The 16676-nt window shown below is 52.6% G+C and overlaps 1 protein-coding gene across 1 annotated transcript in view; it reads left to right on the top strand.

Annotated features, from left to right (window-relative positions):
- The first annotated feature begins 201 nt into the window (after positions 1–201).
- Positions 202–16676, top strand: part of GABBR1 (gamma-aminobutyric acid type B receptor subunit 1) — a 29387-nt gene continuing 12912 nt past the window's right edge. The window contains exons 1-11 of the mRNA XM_040249957.1: positions 202–410; positions 814–898; positions 1592–1795; positions 2520–2705; positions 4067–4087; positions 5595–5755; positions 9108–9242; positions 9620–9790; positions 10833–10934; positions 11367–11432; positions 11877–12068. Of these exons, the coding sequence (XP_040105891.1) occupies positions 814–898; positions 1592–1795; positions 2520–2705; positions 4067–4087; positions 5595–5755; positions 9108–9242; positions 9620–9790; positions 10833–10934; positions 11367–11432; positions 11877–12068 (1323 nt within the window). The 5' untranslated portion in view covers positions 202–410. The remainder of the gene's footprint in view (positions 411–813; positions 899–1591; positions 1796–2519; positions 2706–4066; positions 4088–5594; positions 5756–9107; positions 9243–9619; positions 9791–10832; positions 10935–11366; positions 11433–11876; positions 12069–16676) is intronic.

The raw sequence follows: 16676 nt of genomic DNA, 5'->3' as shown, positions 1-16676 counted from the left end.
GACGCTGTGGGCGGTCCAGGGCGGGGCCGGGATCCGGGGCGGCTCCCGGGGTTTGGGTTGTGGGAGGTGCCCTCTCCCCAGTCTCCCCCTCTTCCCCCCGCCCTGTCTCCTCCCGCACCCTCCTCCTTCCCTCCACCCGGGAGCTTTCCCGGTCCCCGGCGCCGCCTCCTTCCCTCCCGGCTCCCCGCTCCCGCGGCCGCCGCCGCCCCGGGGAAGGAGAGACGGGGGTGGGGTTTGGGGGAGGTGAGACCGGAGGGAGAGACCCTGGCCGGGCTGGAGAGCGGATTCGCCGGGAGGAGGGTCGGGAGGAGGGGAAGGTGGAGCAAGGGAGGAGGGGGGAGCCGGGAGGAGCGGCCGGGCCTGGGGCCTTGAGGCCCGGGAGAGCCGGGGAGCCGGGCCGGCGCGCCGAGGTAAGAGCCAGGGCCCGGGGGAGGCCGGGCTTGGAGAGGGGCGTGCGGGGAAGGAACGAGCCGGGGGCCGGGGGCCCGGAGGAGAGGAGGAGCGACGGGGAAGGGAGCCGGGAGCCGCGAGGCGGCCGATCCGGGGAGCGCGGGGCAGCCGGGCTCGGGCGAGCCGCCGGGGCCCGGGGAGAGGAGGAGTCCCGGGAGGGTGGGGGTGCCGAGGGAGGCAGGAGGAGGGTGGGGACAGGCTCTCTCTCCTCCTCTCCCCCCACCCCGCGCCGGGCTCCGCCCCCGCCTCCTCCGCGGGGCGCTCTCCCGGTCCCCGGGCTGAGCCGGGTCCGAGCCCGCGAGGCGACAGGAGGGAGGCCAGGCCGCCTCCCGGGTCCGATCCTCACGGCCGCCTCTCACTCAGATGCTGCTGTTGCTGCTGCTGGCGCCGATCTTTCTCCGCCCCCCGGGCGCGGGCGGGGCGCAGACCCCCAACGCCACCTCTGAAGGTGCACCCTTCTCCGGCGACCTCGGGCACCCCGCCACCCCACTCCCCCTTTCCTTGCATCCCCCCTACTCTCCCGTCAGCCCTACACGGCATCGGGGCCTGGCAACCCCGTCTGCTCAGCCCCACTTTACTACTCCTGACCTCCTTTCCATCACCCTTCATTATTACCCAGCACCCCCTTTCTCTGCCCCCTATTACTACACTAGGCCACCTTTTGTGACCCGCATTGTTTCCTCCCCCTCCCCCACCTCCCTTTCCCGGGCCCACATTGCTACCTCAGTTCCGCTTTTTCCTGGGTCCTACATTGCTGCCCATGTGGCCTTGGAAGACACCTCTCTTCTCTCATCCTCATTCAACCAGATACTCCTTTAGTCTTTTCTTACCAAACTCATTTGCATATCATACCCTTTCGTGATTTCTTACTTTTCTTCATTACCCCAACCAGCATCTCCCACTTGTGGGCTCCCCGATTAGCCTTAACCCTGGCCCATTCTGCTGTGCCCTTTAGCCCAAGGCTCCCTACTCCTCCCCTCTCCCACCCTCCAGCACCTCACCCCAGCACCTGTCCTCCACCTGCCCCCTAGACCCCGCCCTACGCTCCCCTGCTTCCCGCAGCTGACTCTGCCTTTTCCTCCCCCCCCCCCCCGCCCCACCATCCGTCTTTTTCCCCCTCCCTGTGGACTCACCCCCCCAGGTTGCCAGATCATACACCCGCCCTGGGAAGGGGGCATCAGGTACAGGGGCCTGACTCGGGACCAGGTGAAGGCCATCAACTTCCTGCCCGTGGACTATGAGATTGAGTATGTGTGCCGGGGGGAGCGCGAGGTGGTGGGGCCCAAGGTGCGCAAGTGCCTGGCCAACGGCTCCTGGACAGATATGGACACGCCCAGCCGCTGTGGTGAGTAGCTTCCCAAAGCCCCTCCCCTTTTTGAGCCAATTCTTCCTGCCTCAAACTTGGCATCATTGCTGGCAAGTCAGCACTTTAAATCCAGTGTAACTAAATTCACAAGTACATTTATGGAATGACTACTATGTAAGAGGGACTTTGCTGTGTGCAATTGCAGGCAGTAAAGTTAGCAGCCTGCGAGTTTCATTTCATCCTCCTGTCATTAGGCCACTGACCATTTGAGGAAATATCTTGTGAGTTAGTCTCTTTGAGGCTTACCAGTGGCAGTTTATGCAAAAACGTTCTAAAATGATTTCATCCCATTTCGGAATACCTGTCTCCAGTGGAGAGACCAGTACCCCTCCCCCCCAATTAAAATCCAGTTTAACAGGAGTATAAGCCAACTATAATAAGGCAAATCTGATTGTGCATCTAAAGTTACATACATCTACACATCTCAAAGCCAGACAACCGCCCACTTTGAAGAGATCCCATTTTTTGTGCTTATAGCTCCATCTTGGGTTCCTATGATGGAAATGCTGTTTCTTTCTTTTCTGAATGTAGATGCTTACAGGATTAAGGGAGGACTGGAAACTAGAGAAGCTATCTTTTTAATACCTGATTTCCCACAGAGTAGGATGCTTGTGGACTCAAACTCAAAGCTGAGCCCCCTCCCTCTCTCTAAGGGGAAGGAGCCTTGTCCAACTCGCCTCTCTTTATTTTCCTGTCTCCACAGTCCGAATCTGCTCCAAGTCTTATTTGACCCTGGAAAATGGGAAGGTTTTCCTGACGGGTGGGGACCTCCCAGCTCTGGACGGAGCCCGGGTGGATTTCCGATGTGACCCCGACTTTCATCTGGTGGGCAGCTCCCGGAGCATCTGTAGTCAGGGCCAGTGGAGCACCCCCAAGCCCCACTGCCAGGGTGAGGGGAACGGCTGCCTGCATGCAGCGGATGAGGACGCTTGTCAGAGGATGGGAGCGGGGTGGGAATGGATGGTGGGGAAACCAGGGTGCTTTGGGGAGGCAGAGGTGAACGCTCCACTCTTTCCTCCATCCAGTTGCCTCAGACTTCCTCCTGAAGTTCCCCATTTCCACTTTATGCTGAGGGCTTCCTTCCTTTACCTTTCTCTTGTTAATATCTTCCCCATGCTTTCAACCCTTGGGTCTCACATTTTCTTCTTTCCTTTATGAATCTCACCCTCCATCACCCTTCTTAAGATTCAAATACTACAGTTTCCCCCAGCCTCAGTCCCTTTCTGTAAACTTAACATTTCCTATGCATGATCCTCTTCTAGAATTGATCTCTCTCCATTCATTATATGCCTGAATTATTGTAAAGACTCAGCAATAAACCATATGTCATATTTAGAAAAATTAATAAGATTGAAAAGAATATCCAGGGTGGCAAATTATCAGGGTAAAAGTCAAAAGACTTCAAAGTGGGGGCAGAATTGTCAGAACATTAAGAACAATCCAGAGATGGGGAAGGAAGAGGACAGTCTTTTTCTATACTTCCCAGACAACCTCCATCATTCCCCACGGGAATCCGTCTTGTGTCCATCACCTGTTTCTCCATCTGGTTCTGCAAACTTCCCACTTTCCTGGGCTCCCAGATTCTCCCTCTGCAATCTTCTCTCCTGGGATGCAGGCATACCTCACGCTTCCTCTACCTTTGTAGACCTTCTGCCTTTTGAGATGCTTGGACCTGGCTTTCCTCACTTAAATTATTCTGTTTGTGGTTTACCACTCCATTCTGGGAAGTGGGAGTCCCATCCAGGGATGAATTAACTATGACGCTAAGGAAATTTAAGCTCCAAGGTTCCTTACTTATGCAGGCCTCTCCTTGTGCTCGAAAAGAAAAACGTAGAGGGTTTAATAATGTGTTCACGTGGTCACAGGGTTTTGTAAAAACTGCCAAAGTAAGATATTTTAACAGCAGTAGCTTCAAGTCAATCGCATTTGTAATTTTTTTTCTCTTAAAGAGAGACCCCCAAATTTTATAATACTTAGGCTCCACAAAACCAGGATCTGCCCATGTCTTAGCTGTTGGCACTCCTGTCTCATATTCTGTTGTCCTATGAAAAATAAAAGAAGAAAACCACAAATCCTGACCCACAGCCCCACTTGCTCTTATTCCCAGGCACCCTCCCCTCAGAAACGCAGGCTTCTGCTCCCCCCGGTCTTCTTCGGCATGGACAGGTGTGGGAGGGGGCTGGGGATCAGGCCTGGGAAGCCGGGCGCCACTGGTAACTCTTCTCTGATCCCCGTCTTTCCTGCTGCCAGTGAATCGAACGCCACACTCAGGTGAGATCAGAAACCCTCATCGCGTGCACCGCAATCCTCTTACCCCTCACTCTTCACCCTCCACCTCCAGGGATCCGGCCTCTTAGGTTGTGGGTTCTCATCCTGCCCATTCCTCCCCCACCTTCCCCTACTCACCCCAGTCCCCAGTACGCGGCCGGCCCTGTCTTTCCCTACCTGTTTCCAGCCTCCAGTCCCGGTTTTCTGCGAGGCTGCGGTCCCTCCCATCTCCCTGCCTGGCTGCACCCCCCTCGGCTCCGCCTCCTCCAGACTCCGCTTCTGCCAAATGGCAGAGCCCCAGCAGGGGGCGGCAGAGTGCTGGGAGACCCGGAGCATCCACCTTGCCTGCCCCGGTGGGGTTCCTTCCGACCTTCGCTGGAACCTTTCCTGCCTGCCCCCTTCCTAGGATTTCACCTGCTGACCCCATCAGCCCGGCCCACCCATCTCACCCACTGCCAGGCCTCACCCTCCCTTGCCTTCAGCGCCTCCCCACATCCTTCCCTTCCCTACGCCCTTTCCCTTCTCTTTCATCTCAGTTCCTTCTCCCACCACCCTTTCTCTGTCCAGACTCTGTCCACCCAGCTCCGTGTTCCCTTGCTCTGTCCCCATCATCCGCACCCCCCACCTCCACGCCCTTTACCCCAGCCTTCCCCTCTCAGCTCTCCCTTTCTCTCCAAAACCGTTCCCATCGCCCTCTCGCCCACCCCTCAGCCCTTCACCCCGTCTATTCACGCCCCCATTAAGACGCTCAGGCGCCAGCCCCTTTTCTCGCGTCCCTCTGTCGTCCTCGCGTCTCCATCCCTCGCCCCTCAGAGCTTCGGCCTCCCGCGGTTCCCTCCGCCCACCCCGCCCTCCTGGCACACCCCTTCCCCTCTTTCCTCCCCCGCGAACGTCCCCTTGGGTGGGGACCGTCCCCTTCCCCGTCGGTCCCTGTCACGCTGGGGGTCGCGGCCGCCCTCCCCTCCCCTCGGCTCGTTCCGAGCTTCCCTCAGCCGCTCCCGCCTCCGTCCCCGCCCCCTCCCGCCCTCCCCAGCTCGGCCCCCCGCCCCCTCCCCGCCGGCGCGCGCCGCCCGTGACGTCAGAGCCCCCTCCCAGCCCTGCCTCTCCCTCCTCCTCCTCCCCTCGGTCGGTCAGTCAGTCCGCGAGGAGAGTCCGCGGTGGCGGCGGCGGTGGCGGGAGCCAGAGCCGTGGGGGCCGTAGGAAGCCACCCTTCCCTGCTTTCCCGAGACCCTATCTCCCTCCTCCGCACAGAACCAGGGATGGAGGCGCCTCCCCGAGAGCCCCTCAGCAGCCCTCCCCAGGAAAAGTGTCCCCCCTGAGCTCGTCCCCTCCGCAAGCAGCTCCCACCCCCGCCCGCCCCCTGCCATGGGTCCGGGGGCCCCCTCTCCCGGGGTGGGGTGGCCACTGCTCCTCCTGGTGGCGCTGGCGGCGGGGGTGACTCCGGTGCGGGCCTCCCACTCCCCTCATCTCCCGCGGCCTCACCCGCGCGTCCCCCCGCACCCCTCTTCAGAACGGCGCGCTGTGTACATCGGGGCGCTGTTTCCCATGAGCGGGGGCTGGCCGGGGGGCCAGGCCTGCCAGCCCGCGGTGGAGATGGCGCTGGAGGACGTGAATAGCCGCAGGGACATCCTGCCGGACTATGAGCTCAAGCTCATCCACCACGACAGCAAGGTAGCCCCGGACAGGGGAGTGGGGCGGGGGGTGGGGGCTGGGGGGGCAGGGGGCCTGCTGCACGTGCCTTAGTCTGAGTCGCTTCTGCGATTGCCAGGCAGACCCCTCCCATGTGTGACTAGCTGGAGATAGGCGGGGGATGTGGGAGCCTGGGGAGAGTGGCAGAGGCTGGAGGTTCAAGATGAGGGTCTAGAGGTTCGAGGTGGTTCATCACGCTGCGAGGCAGACCCTTCTGTTCTCTGAGACCCCTGGAAGTGCCCAGGTGAGGGGTAGCTGGAGAAACTGGTGATGGCTTTAGGGAACAAGCCGATCTGGTTCCTCCCGGGAGTAAACTAACCCTGGGTGGGTTGGGGGATGGAGGGAATGGAGCTGGATCAGGGGTTTACATTTACCATGGTAACAAGGTAAATCTTGGCAGCAGGTTGGAGCGGAAGGAATAGGGACCCAATCAGGAAAATGTTGAGGGACTTGAGTGCTCTAGTTTATTTATCACAACAAACAGCACGGAAGCTTGGGTCCCCACCTGACTCTTTCTCATCCTTTCATCTGCAACCCTGTTGTGGATTCCTGGATCGTGGAATTGTTTTGTGGTCTACTGTAGTCGGGAAGGCTAATGGTCAAGGGATGGGCAGAGGCGCTAGGAAAATGAAGGGGATTAGAGGTCTACACAGGAGCCCCCACAAGAGCATGGGGGTGGCAAGAAGTCAGAATGCACGGAGGAGAAAGAGCAGGAAAGAATGGCAGTGGGGGAGGGGGGCCAGCAAGAGGAGCGGTGACTGCGTGAGGCCCTGGGGTGTCTTGTGGAACTTGGCTCTTGAGTTTGTCTTCCCTGCAGCATTGTGGCCTTTTAAGATGTGAGAAGGGAAATGGAATGTAGGGTTAGGGAGAGGGGCAAGTGGGAGAGGGGGAAAGGTCCAGGGGTAGTAGGGGATAGTTCTGTAAGATTCCTTTCCCGCCCCAACCCCCCCATGAATCACTAGGAGTATGGGGGAGGATGTGGCCCAGGCAAGCAAGGTGATTTGGGACCTCAAATCTGTCATTTATCCCAGAAGGCCCCAGAGACTTAAGGGTTTGGGGGAGAGTGAAAGAGCCCACAGGGGTGCGTGAGCACCTGGTGATCTTACACCTGGGGTGGACTGGGCATTTATAGTCATTCTTTGGAACAGCAGTATACACCTAGAAATACCTGTGTGAGGGAGGAGGGGGCAGAGGTGGAGCTGAAGATGGGATGCTTGAGTAGGAGAGGGTACAAGGACTCTTCTGGAACTTTGAGTCACTTCTGACACTTTCACAGTGATTCTCAAACTTCAGTGTACCTAAGCCTCACCAGAGAAGTTTGTTAAGAATCCAGATCCAAACTCCTCGGTCAGGGATGAGTCCCAGGGGTCTGCATTTTCACCAATAAAAATCTTATGTGGCTAACCCCAGGATGCCTATAGGAAGGGTAGCAGGACACAGGAAAAGAATTAGTTAGTGTAGGAGAGGCAGGACGAGAAAGAGGGTCAGATCCCATGGAGGAGTCAGTTTAGAAGAGTGGTAATTGGCTATGGGAGTGGGAATCTGGGGAGAGGGACAAGGAGGGATGGGTGCAGGCTTTAGGATAAGGGACCCTAGGGAGCTAGGGGAGCCCTGGGTGTGAGCTCCAACTCATCCACCATGACAGGTGATTCCCTGGAGGTGTTGGGGAGCAGATGGGGACCTGAGAGAAGGGAGATGGAGGAGAAAATAGCAGAGGCGGCGAGGGGGAGATGAAAAGGCAGACAAACTGGAATGTGTCGTTTCCTGCCTGCAAATCCGGATCCTTGCTCCTTGGGAGAGAGAGGAAAGGAGAGAGAGGAAGACAGATCTGGTCTATTGGGGAGAGGGTGAGAATCATGTGGCCAAGGGAGTGTGCAGTGATGGAACAGAGTGTGGCAGGGGGAAGGAGTGCAAGAGAAGGTAGGGAAGGAAACAGGAAAGACATTAGGGTCCTGTACATTGCCCTGTTTGTCCATATCTTATGTGTTCTTCTATGTCCTCATGGTTCCTAATAACCTCCCCTCAGACAAGAAAGGAAGGACCACTGAGGACCCTTGGGAGAAGCTGGGGGCAGGGATCTGGAGTGATAGATGCAGGAAGCTGGGACGTGAGGATGGTAAAGATACACAAAGATGTGCAAGTGGGAGGAAGGCAGAACCTTCCAAACATGCAGTTGAGCAGGCACTGAGCGCTGCCCTTAGCAGGGGTAGGCCTGGGTGGGCAGCAGGGTGTTGGTTCTATGGGCCAGCCTCCCCCTGACTCCCCCTTCTCCAACTTCCCACCGTGTCCCAAATGTCAGGCCTCAGTGGGAAGTGAGCAGGCCCTTGGGGGCCTTCTTTATTTCCTTCTACTTGCCCTGCCCTCCATCACCCTCCCCAGTCCTCTGTGCCTCCTGTCTGTCCCCTCTGCCCTGGCTCCCCACTGGCTTCCTTTTCTTCCCCCCCTTCCTTTGGGGCTCCAGCAGCTTCTAAAATGTCATATTTCAGCAGGAGGGGAACAGGCAGTGGGAGCCCCATGGCTGGCTGTTCCTCCCCCCACTTCCCCTCCGCCCCTCGAGCTCTCTGCATTGTTTACTTTCCCAGCTCTGTCCCTCTCTTGCAGGCACCCCTGAAAGCATCTGGTTTCTCAAGCATCCCATTCTATTTATTCTCCCCAGCTCTTCCCTCATCCTTGTTTCTCCCCACCCCCTTCTGCCACTGAATGTTTTTTTTTCCCCAATGCACCCGCCAAATGTCAGAGCCCAGCAGGAGGGCATGAATCCACTGAGCCAGGACCCCCTGGGGGTCTGTCCCTGTTCTCTCCTGTTTGTGTGTCTCTAGCCCTGAAAAGAGAAGAGGGAGGAAAAAAAAAAACTAGCAGGTGGGAGAGGGAGTTTGCAGAGGTGAGGGAGGACTTTTCATAATATGGCTTTCAAGAGGCTGTCTGGGGACTTGGGGAAAATTTATTCATATTCCTGCAGACTCTTTTCTACTCACAGGTGTTTGGAGCATAGAAACCTAAGGAAAAAGGGAGGGAGGGGTCATCGAGGGAAGGTGGGCTAGGGGGTGTCTGAGGATGCGCTGAGAGGAGGGAACACAGTGTTTGCATGCACACTGGCAGAGGGCGTGCAGGAGAGGGTGTGGGTAAGGTGCCAGGTGGGAAGCAGAGAAGGTGTTTCACGAATGAGGGGAAAGGAGACTCAGGAAAGAGAAGAAATGGGGATAATGAGAAAAGAGATTGAGCAGGGGGATGGGTAACTAGGCAAGTGACTAGGTTGTTGGAGAAAAGAAGAGAGTAGGAGTTGCAGGGAGGGGAGGAGCCCTGGGGTGAGCCCTCCATCCTCGCCCTTGTGCAGTGTGACCCGGGCCAAGCCACCAAGTACCTGTACGAGCTGCTCTACAATGACCCCATCAAGATCATCCTTATGCCTGGCTGCAGCTCTGTCTCCACGCTCGTGGCTGAGGCTGCCAGGATGTGGAACCTCATTGTGGTATGTGGGGCCCTGAGGGCCAGAAGGTGGGGCTATCCCCTCTTGGGCCATTTACAAAAGAGGGGGGTGTATTGAGGACCACAGTGGCCACGCTTCCAAGATCAGAGTCCTTTGGAGACCTGAGCTAGTTGGCCTGCTAGCAGCAGTGGTCTGACAGGGCTGCAGCTGACCTGCTCACCATCAGAAGGAATGGAAGGCGGATGAATGAAAGGGTACCCTGAGGGAGGGGGCTTTTGAGAATCACTTTCCCTTGGGCAGAAGTAGGGAGGCTTGGCGAGAGTGAGGGAGAGAAGCCCAGAGGCAGGGAAGGGTGGAAGGAGCTCTCAGTGAGGCTGCCAGGAACACACTGGGACAGAAGGCTGTCCCTCTTCTCGTAGCTTTCCTACGGCTCCAGCTCACCAGCTCTGTCGAACCGACAACGCTTTCCTACCTTCTTCCGAACTCACCCATCGGCTACACTCCACAATCCCACCCGGGTGAAACTCTTTGAGAAGTGGGGCTGGAAGAAGATCGCCACCATCCAGCAGACCACTGAGGTCTTCACCTCGGTGAGGATGGATGGGGTGATGGGGGCCTGGGCTCAAATCCCAGCCCAGAGGGATGCGACACGGGATTCCTTCTGGGGCGAAGACCTTGGTTCTTTATCAAGAGAGGACACATTCTGAGTAGGTTAAGTGCATGTTCTTCCTGTAACCAGAGGAGTGAACCAGCTGGGTTTTCAGGACCCTCTCCAACTTTTTGATTTTAGGATCTTTAATTTTTCCCTGCTTTGATGCTCTATCCCCCAGACAGATAGACTCCAAGCAACCCAGTTCTATTAAAGTAGGTTCATTTTAGAGTTGAAATAAGATGAGGGAGAGAATATGAAACTAGAACCTGGGGAGGTAGTAGATTCCAGAGGCACTCCAGGGGAGGTGGTGGGCGTGTGTGATGGGAAGAGAGGGAATAGAGAGCGAGCCAGGGGGGAGGGAGAGAAGAGAGAGGCAGACAGACACGTGCATGCACATGGCTGGTAATTGACGCGGAGGTGCAGACGTGCAAGGGGAGGTGGAGGGGGAAAAGGAGACTTGAGGGGGGTAGAAAGGAAATACCTGGCTCTTTACCAGAAGAAGACAGTCTGCTCCCTCTCTTTAATTCTATTCTTTGGGTCCTCTATTCACTCTCGTGTTCGGTGACTCTTTAATCCTCCCCCAACCTTCTCAGTGACTCAGGACATTCTCTGATCCTTTTGTCTATCTGCCCACTTGCCTCTTGAGGTTGACATCATCCTGCCTAGACCAGACCCTGCCTTATCTTTTCCTGGTTCTTCTATTTTCCTTTCCCCAATTTTTGCTGTCAGGCAGGGGTGAGGTGATGGGGTGACTTCCCTGGACTCAGAGCCTCAGGAGGGATTCACCAAGCACCTTCCCAGTAGGAAGCCATGTCCTAAAACCCCAAAAGCTCTCCTTCAAACTTCCCACAGGGGACAGAGCTGTTGGTTCAGAACCGCTCTTCCTTTGTTCTGAGTTCGTGGTCCCCAGGTGACACCTTCAGGATTTACTCCACTGTGCACTCTGTGCTTTCTCTATTTGTTCCTCATCCCCTCCCAAGACTCTGGACGACCTGGAGGAACGGGTTAAGGAGGCTGGAATTGAGATTACCTTTCGTCAGAGTTTCTTCTCAGATCCAGCTGTGCCCGTCAAAAACCTTAAGGTGGGCTGGTGGAGGCTGGTGGGCCCAGCCTGTAAGGGTCTGGGTCGGGGGAATAGTGGTGGGTGGGAAAAGAGGCAGACAGGGACGGGTTGGATTTTTTTTTTTTTTTTTTTGGTATTGAAACATAATTGACACACAGTGTTGTATAAATTTAAGAAGTGCAGTGTGTTGATTTGATACATTAATCTATTGCAATTTGATTACCATCATAGTATTAGCTAACACCTGCATCAGGTCACATAATTTTGATTCTTTGAGGCAGAAGCATCTCCTGGGGAAGGTTAGCTTCATCCTGTAGTTGACATTTATCCACTACTCATCAAACAGAACCCTGCACTGAGTGCCTTGGGACAGGAAGTCAAAGCTGTGAAAGTGCTTGCCTTGGCCCCTTCCTGCATCCCTCAGGAGCTCTGTTCTCTCTCCATTCCATAGCGCCAGGATGCCCGGATCATCGTGGGACTTTTCTACGAGACTGAAGCCCGGAAAGTTTTTTGTGAGGTGGAGTTGGAATCTGAGAAAGGAGGGGCACTGGGTGGGCTCTTTGCCTTGGGTGTCTCTTGGGCTCTCCTCTTTGCCTCTCTGAGCAAATGATTGAAGGATAGGATTAGTTATGAAATTCCTGTCTGTTGGCTCTGACTCCACATCTTGGCCTCTCACACACGTGACACTCTCTCCAGGTCTCATTTTCCTATCACTTTGTGTTTCCAGAGGAGCCGGAAGAATCTCATCTTTCCTGTCTGGCTGGAAATGGCCACTCAGAAATAGAGGCTGGGAGACACTTAGAAGGAGAAGTAGTTGAACCTTCCCTATTACCCCCAGACTTGTAGATTTGTCTTTTCAATGCTCTGCTTTTCTCTGAATCTGAAGAGGCTGAATAGTGTCATGTCAGATAAGACAAAGAAATGAAACGAAGACCCAGCCCCACTCCTCCTCTGCACTCAGGTGTACAAGGAGCGGCTCTTTGGGAAGAAGTACGTCTGGTTCCTCATCGGGTGGTATGCTGACAATTGGTTCAAGATCTATGACCCGTCCATCAACTGCACAGTTGACGAGATGACCGAGGCAGTGGAGGGCCACATCACCACTGAGATCGTCATGTTGAACCCGGCCAACACTCGCAGCATTTCCAACATGGTGAGTGTGTGAGGACTTAGAAGGTGGCCTCTGGGAAGGAGGAAGGGACTGAGGGAGTCTCTTAGGTGGGGAGCAGGTATGGGGCTTGGAGGTTTAGGAGGGCAAGGGGCCTCTGCTCACCCTCAACTTGGGCGTCGTGTTTCCTATGGATTCTATCTCTGCTGTGACTTCCTTGGGCAGGAAAGAGGGACTTAAGAGAGTGGTACATTCAGTGGGCCCCTGATGAGTTGCAGGGCTGTTACCATGGAAACAAGGAGCAGTTGGCAAGAAGTCAAATGAGGGAGAGGTATTAATGACAATATAGATGCTGCATCCGCCAGCACACCTTTATAGGAGCACTGTTCCTGGGCAAAAATGCATTTTATTTTCTTGGTGACTTCAGAGCGCTTTAGAGTTGCTTAGTATTTACTCTTGATTGATACTCAATTAGCTTGGCTCCTGATGCTTTTTAAAAAATTATTTTCTTTTAGAATTTTAAATGCAGAAGGGATTTTTGAAATCAGTTAGCCGCAGATAGCTGGTTATTGACGGACCTTGGGCTAAAAGACACACTGGTTGATGTGGGAACCAGCCTAGAGGTGAGGGGCGCAAGTGGGTAGGGTGTGGTGTGGCGGGGAGCCTTCTTTCTGGTTCAGGACTGCACTAAAGAGTATGAGAATTTTGGCTGAGCTTGACAGGGAAACCTATGTGTCTGCTTATTATTCAGGTATAGCCCCAGATCTGGAATACCTACCTTGGAGAACATTCTAGAAGAGCGTGAATGACTGTAAAACCACATGAATATCTTATTTATTTTTTGGCCACGCTGCGAGGCATGTAGGATCTTAATTCCTGGATGAGGGATTGAACCTGTGCCCCTTGCATCAGAAGTGTGGAGTCTTAACCCCTGGACTGCCATGGAAGTCCTGAGAATATCTTATTTTTAAAACGCTGTAGTAATAATCACTTTTATATAGTAAACCAGGAGCTTAGACACATGATTTCAGTGATGCTCATAGTGATATTCTGATGTAGATTTTTCATTTCTATCTTATAGACAAGAAATTGACACTCAGAGAGGTTAAGTGATTTATCACAGGTCACCAGCTGCTGAGTGGTGAAGCTGGAATTGAATTCTAGTTGAATCTAACTCTAAACCATCTGCTCTGTCACCTCCCATGGAAAACCTTGAAGTCTCACTAAAAAGCTTGCCCTTGTATCAGCTAACACTATTTAGCAGATGACAGTTCTTGAGCAAGAGAGAGATAAGCTTGAGGAAGTTTATTCTGGCAGTGGATTGTGGTGGAAGGGTCAGTTGCCATGTGTACTTTAATCATGGGTACTGTCCTGTGGCATATTCAAGGGATCTTCATTGAAAAATTATGATAGAAAAATTCTGCCAGGTTGTTTCCATGTAGATCACCTGAGAGGTGAGTTGTCCTGAGACCCTAGGGAAGTAGAGGAGGTGGTAACTGAAGCCAGAAAAGCTGGTTGGTGCCCTGAGCCCAGGACCTGCCAACAGTGCCTTCTGCCCCTCTGCCCTGATAGGAAGCAGGGATTTGGTTGGGGGTATATAGGCCCCTGGGCTTTTGAGTTGGAGGATCTCTTTCTGACTCTTGGTCTCTAAAGAAAGATGGTGCCTGCCTTTGAGATCTAGAGGTATTGCTAGGCCTGCTTGGGAGCCTAAAATGCCAGATGAAGAGGCCAAGGTTTTTCAGAGTGTAGAAGCCATCTTAATAATTAACTAGACATGAGGTTACAGATGGATCAGATAGGACCAAGAGAAGTGGATCAGAAGCAAGGATGGAGCCTATGACTCAGAACCGAGGAGATTTAGAAGAGAAGCAGAGTTGCCTTCTCTCTGTAAGGAAGGCCTTGCATTTAGATCAATAGTTCTCAAACTTTAGCCTGTATCAGAACCATGACTGGGCTCTTTCCTTGGAAGTTTTGATTCAGTGGGTCTGAAGTGGGACTGGAACTTAATACATTTCAACAAGTTCCCTGGGATGTTGATGCTATTGGTCTGGGGACCACACTTTGAGGCCTGGTAGTGCGGTGTTTTTCAATCAGAGGTTGCAATATTTAGGGGAAGTTTTGGTTGTCACAACTGATTTCTAATGAGTTAGCCAGGAATACTTCTTTTTTAAAAATATTTGTTCGGCTGTGTTGGATCTTAGCTGTGGCATTCAAACTCTTAGTTGTGGCATGTGAGGTCTAGTTCCCTGACCAGGGATCGATCCCCAGCCCCCTGTATTGGGAATGTGGAATCTTAGCCGTTGGACCACCAGGGAAGTCCCCAGGAATACTTCTAAATAACTTACAATGCAAAGGATCATCCCCACAACAAAGGATTATCCTGCTCAACATGTCAATAGTGCAGAGACTGAGAAATTCTGGTTTAGAGAAAGAGTTTTTAGGAGCCATATATGGGAGAGTGGATTAGAGTGGTTTTGGAGAAAAACAGCTCCAGGCTGGAGCTGTACTAGAGCTCAGGTATGAGGCAGTATACCTGGGGATAAGATATGGGGACTTCTCTGGCATTCCAGTGGTTAAGACTCTATGCTTCCAGTGCAGGGCGGGAGGGTTCGATACCTGGTCAGGAAAATAATATCCAACATGCCTCCAGGAGCGGCCAAAAAATAAAAATTAAATAAATAAATAATTTTAAAAAGAGTCTGGAAAATTAAAAAAAGATTGTCAGTAAATTCTGGCTGGGATAGAGGAGTTGGGTACAATAGAAAATAAAAATCTACCTCAGGATATACATTTTAGATCACCATTGGACATCTGTTCTCACATATAGAGACTGCCAACAGGGCTGTTAAAAATTTAGGATCATACATTGGTACTTGGGTAATTTATTAATAATTCACTAATTTCTATGGGTTTTGTGGAATTTTTGTTGTTGTTTTCCTTAAGCCGCCTTATAACATTTCTATTTGAAAATGTATAGCCATCATTGCTGACCCAAAGGGGAGAGACTTTTTGGTAATTTTAGTCATGCCTGGGGGCAGTGGTGCTCCCCGTATCCAAGTGTGTTAGTGGTGGTGATCTGAAGCCAGGGGGGTATGAGGATCAGGGCTGGGGAGAGTGACATGCAGAGCAGATGATTCCTTTCCTGTCTGAGTGATTTTTGGATGCAGGGTTTACTTTGAACTGAAGGCTGGATGGGCTTGGAGGCTGACAGGTTGCTCAGGCTAGTTGCTGTCTGCTGAGCAGGTGCTATTGGAGAGAGACATTCCAGTTTACAGGGTAGCTGGAAGAGAATGGACTTTGAACGGATTGGAATCCCGGCTCAGCCATGTGCTGGCAGCATACCTTCAAGCAGGTGAAACTGTGTTCTGTGTCTCAGGTTCCTTGTCACTTACTAAAATGAGCATATATAGTATTTACCTCATTGGGTTATCTGAGAATTAAATAAGTTGATGTATGCAAGGACAATAAGAACAACAATGTAGATATCGGCTATAATTATGATTAACATTATTCTGTATAAGAAGTGATATTAATGAAACATTTCAACACAAAAGTGTTAAGAGGACTCGGTGATTTGAAAGAGTCTAAGGTGATGGCACCCCACTCCAGTGCTCTTGCCTGGAAAATCCCATGGATGGAGGAGCCTGGTGGGCTGCAGTCCATGGGGTCTCGAAGAGTCAGACACGACTGAGCAACTTCACTTTCACTTTTCACTTTCATGCATTGGAGAAGGAAATGGCAACCCACTCCAGTGTTCTTGCCTAGAGAATCCCAGGGATGGGGGAGCCTGGTGGGCTGCCGTCTATGGGGTTGCAGAGAGTCGGACACGACTGAAGCGACTTAGCAGCAGCAGCAAGGTGATCCTAAGGTTTCAATCCTATATACTGGGGAGTGTTGGAAAAATAAAGCTTATTCTTAGATATTTTTAATTTGAGATTACTGATTATATAGTTACAAATGCCTTAGAGACAAAGACTCAGGACTTGAAATATTGAGCTGGAATTACAGATTTGAATACTGGTAACAATGATGAGGTTGAAAGAGAAAATGTAATGTTATACTCAGCATTTTATAATGTTGTAATTTCATCCTTATAACAACTTTTCAAGGTAGTTAATATCACTCCCATTTTAAAGCCGAATAACTCCATGTGCTGTGCTTCGTTGCTCAGTTGTGTCTGACTCTTCAACCTTATGGACTGTAGCCTGCCAGGCTCCTCTGTCCATGGGGATTCTCCAGGCAAGAATACTAGAGTGGGTTGCCATGCCCTCCTCTAGGGGATATTCCCATCCCAGGGATCAAACCCAGGTCTCCTGCATTGCAGGCAAATTCTTTACCGACTGAGCCACCAGCGAAGCCCAAATAACTCCATAGTGAAATCTAATAACTTGTTTGAGATTAAATAGCAGCTTGGTGGATTATTTGGAATTAGAAGACATCTTTCCATTTATCCATCCAATGGACATTTTTCTTAAAGATGGTTTTTTGAAAAATAATTTTATTTATTTTGGCTGTGCTGGGTCTTCATTGCTGTGTGGGCTTTCTCTAGTTGTAGTGAGCAGGGGCTACTCTCTAGCTGTAGTGAGCAGGGGCCACTCTCTAGCTATAGTGAGCAGGGGCCACTCTCTAGCTGTAGTGAGCAGGGGCCACTCT

The sequence above is a fragment of the Oryx dammah genome, unplaced genomic scaffold (assembly GCF_014754425.2).
Source record: "Oryx dammah isolate SB20612 unplaced genomic scaffold, SCBI_Odam_1.1 HiC_scaffold_11, whole genome shotgun sequence".
NCBI lineage: Eukaryota > Metazoa > Chordata > Mammalia > Artiodactyla > Bovidae > Oryx > Oryx dammah.
Note: the sequence above shows the minus strand (reverse complement) of the source record. Positions and strands in the feature narration are given on the sequence as shown.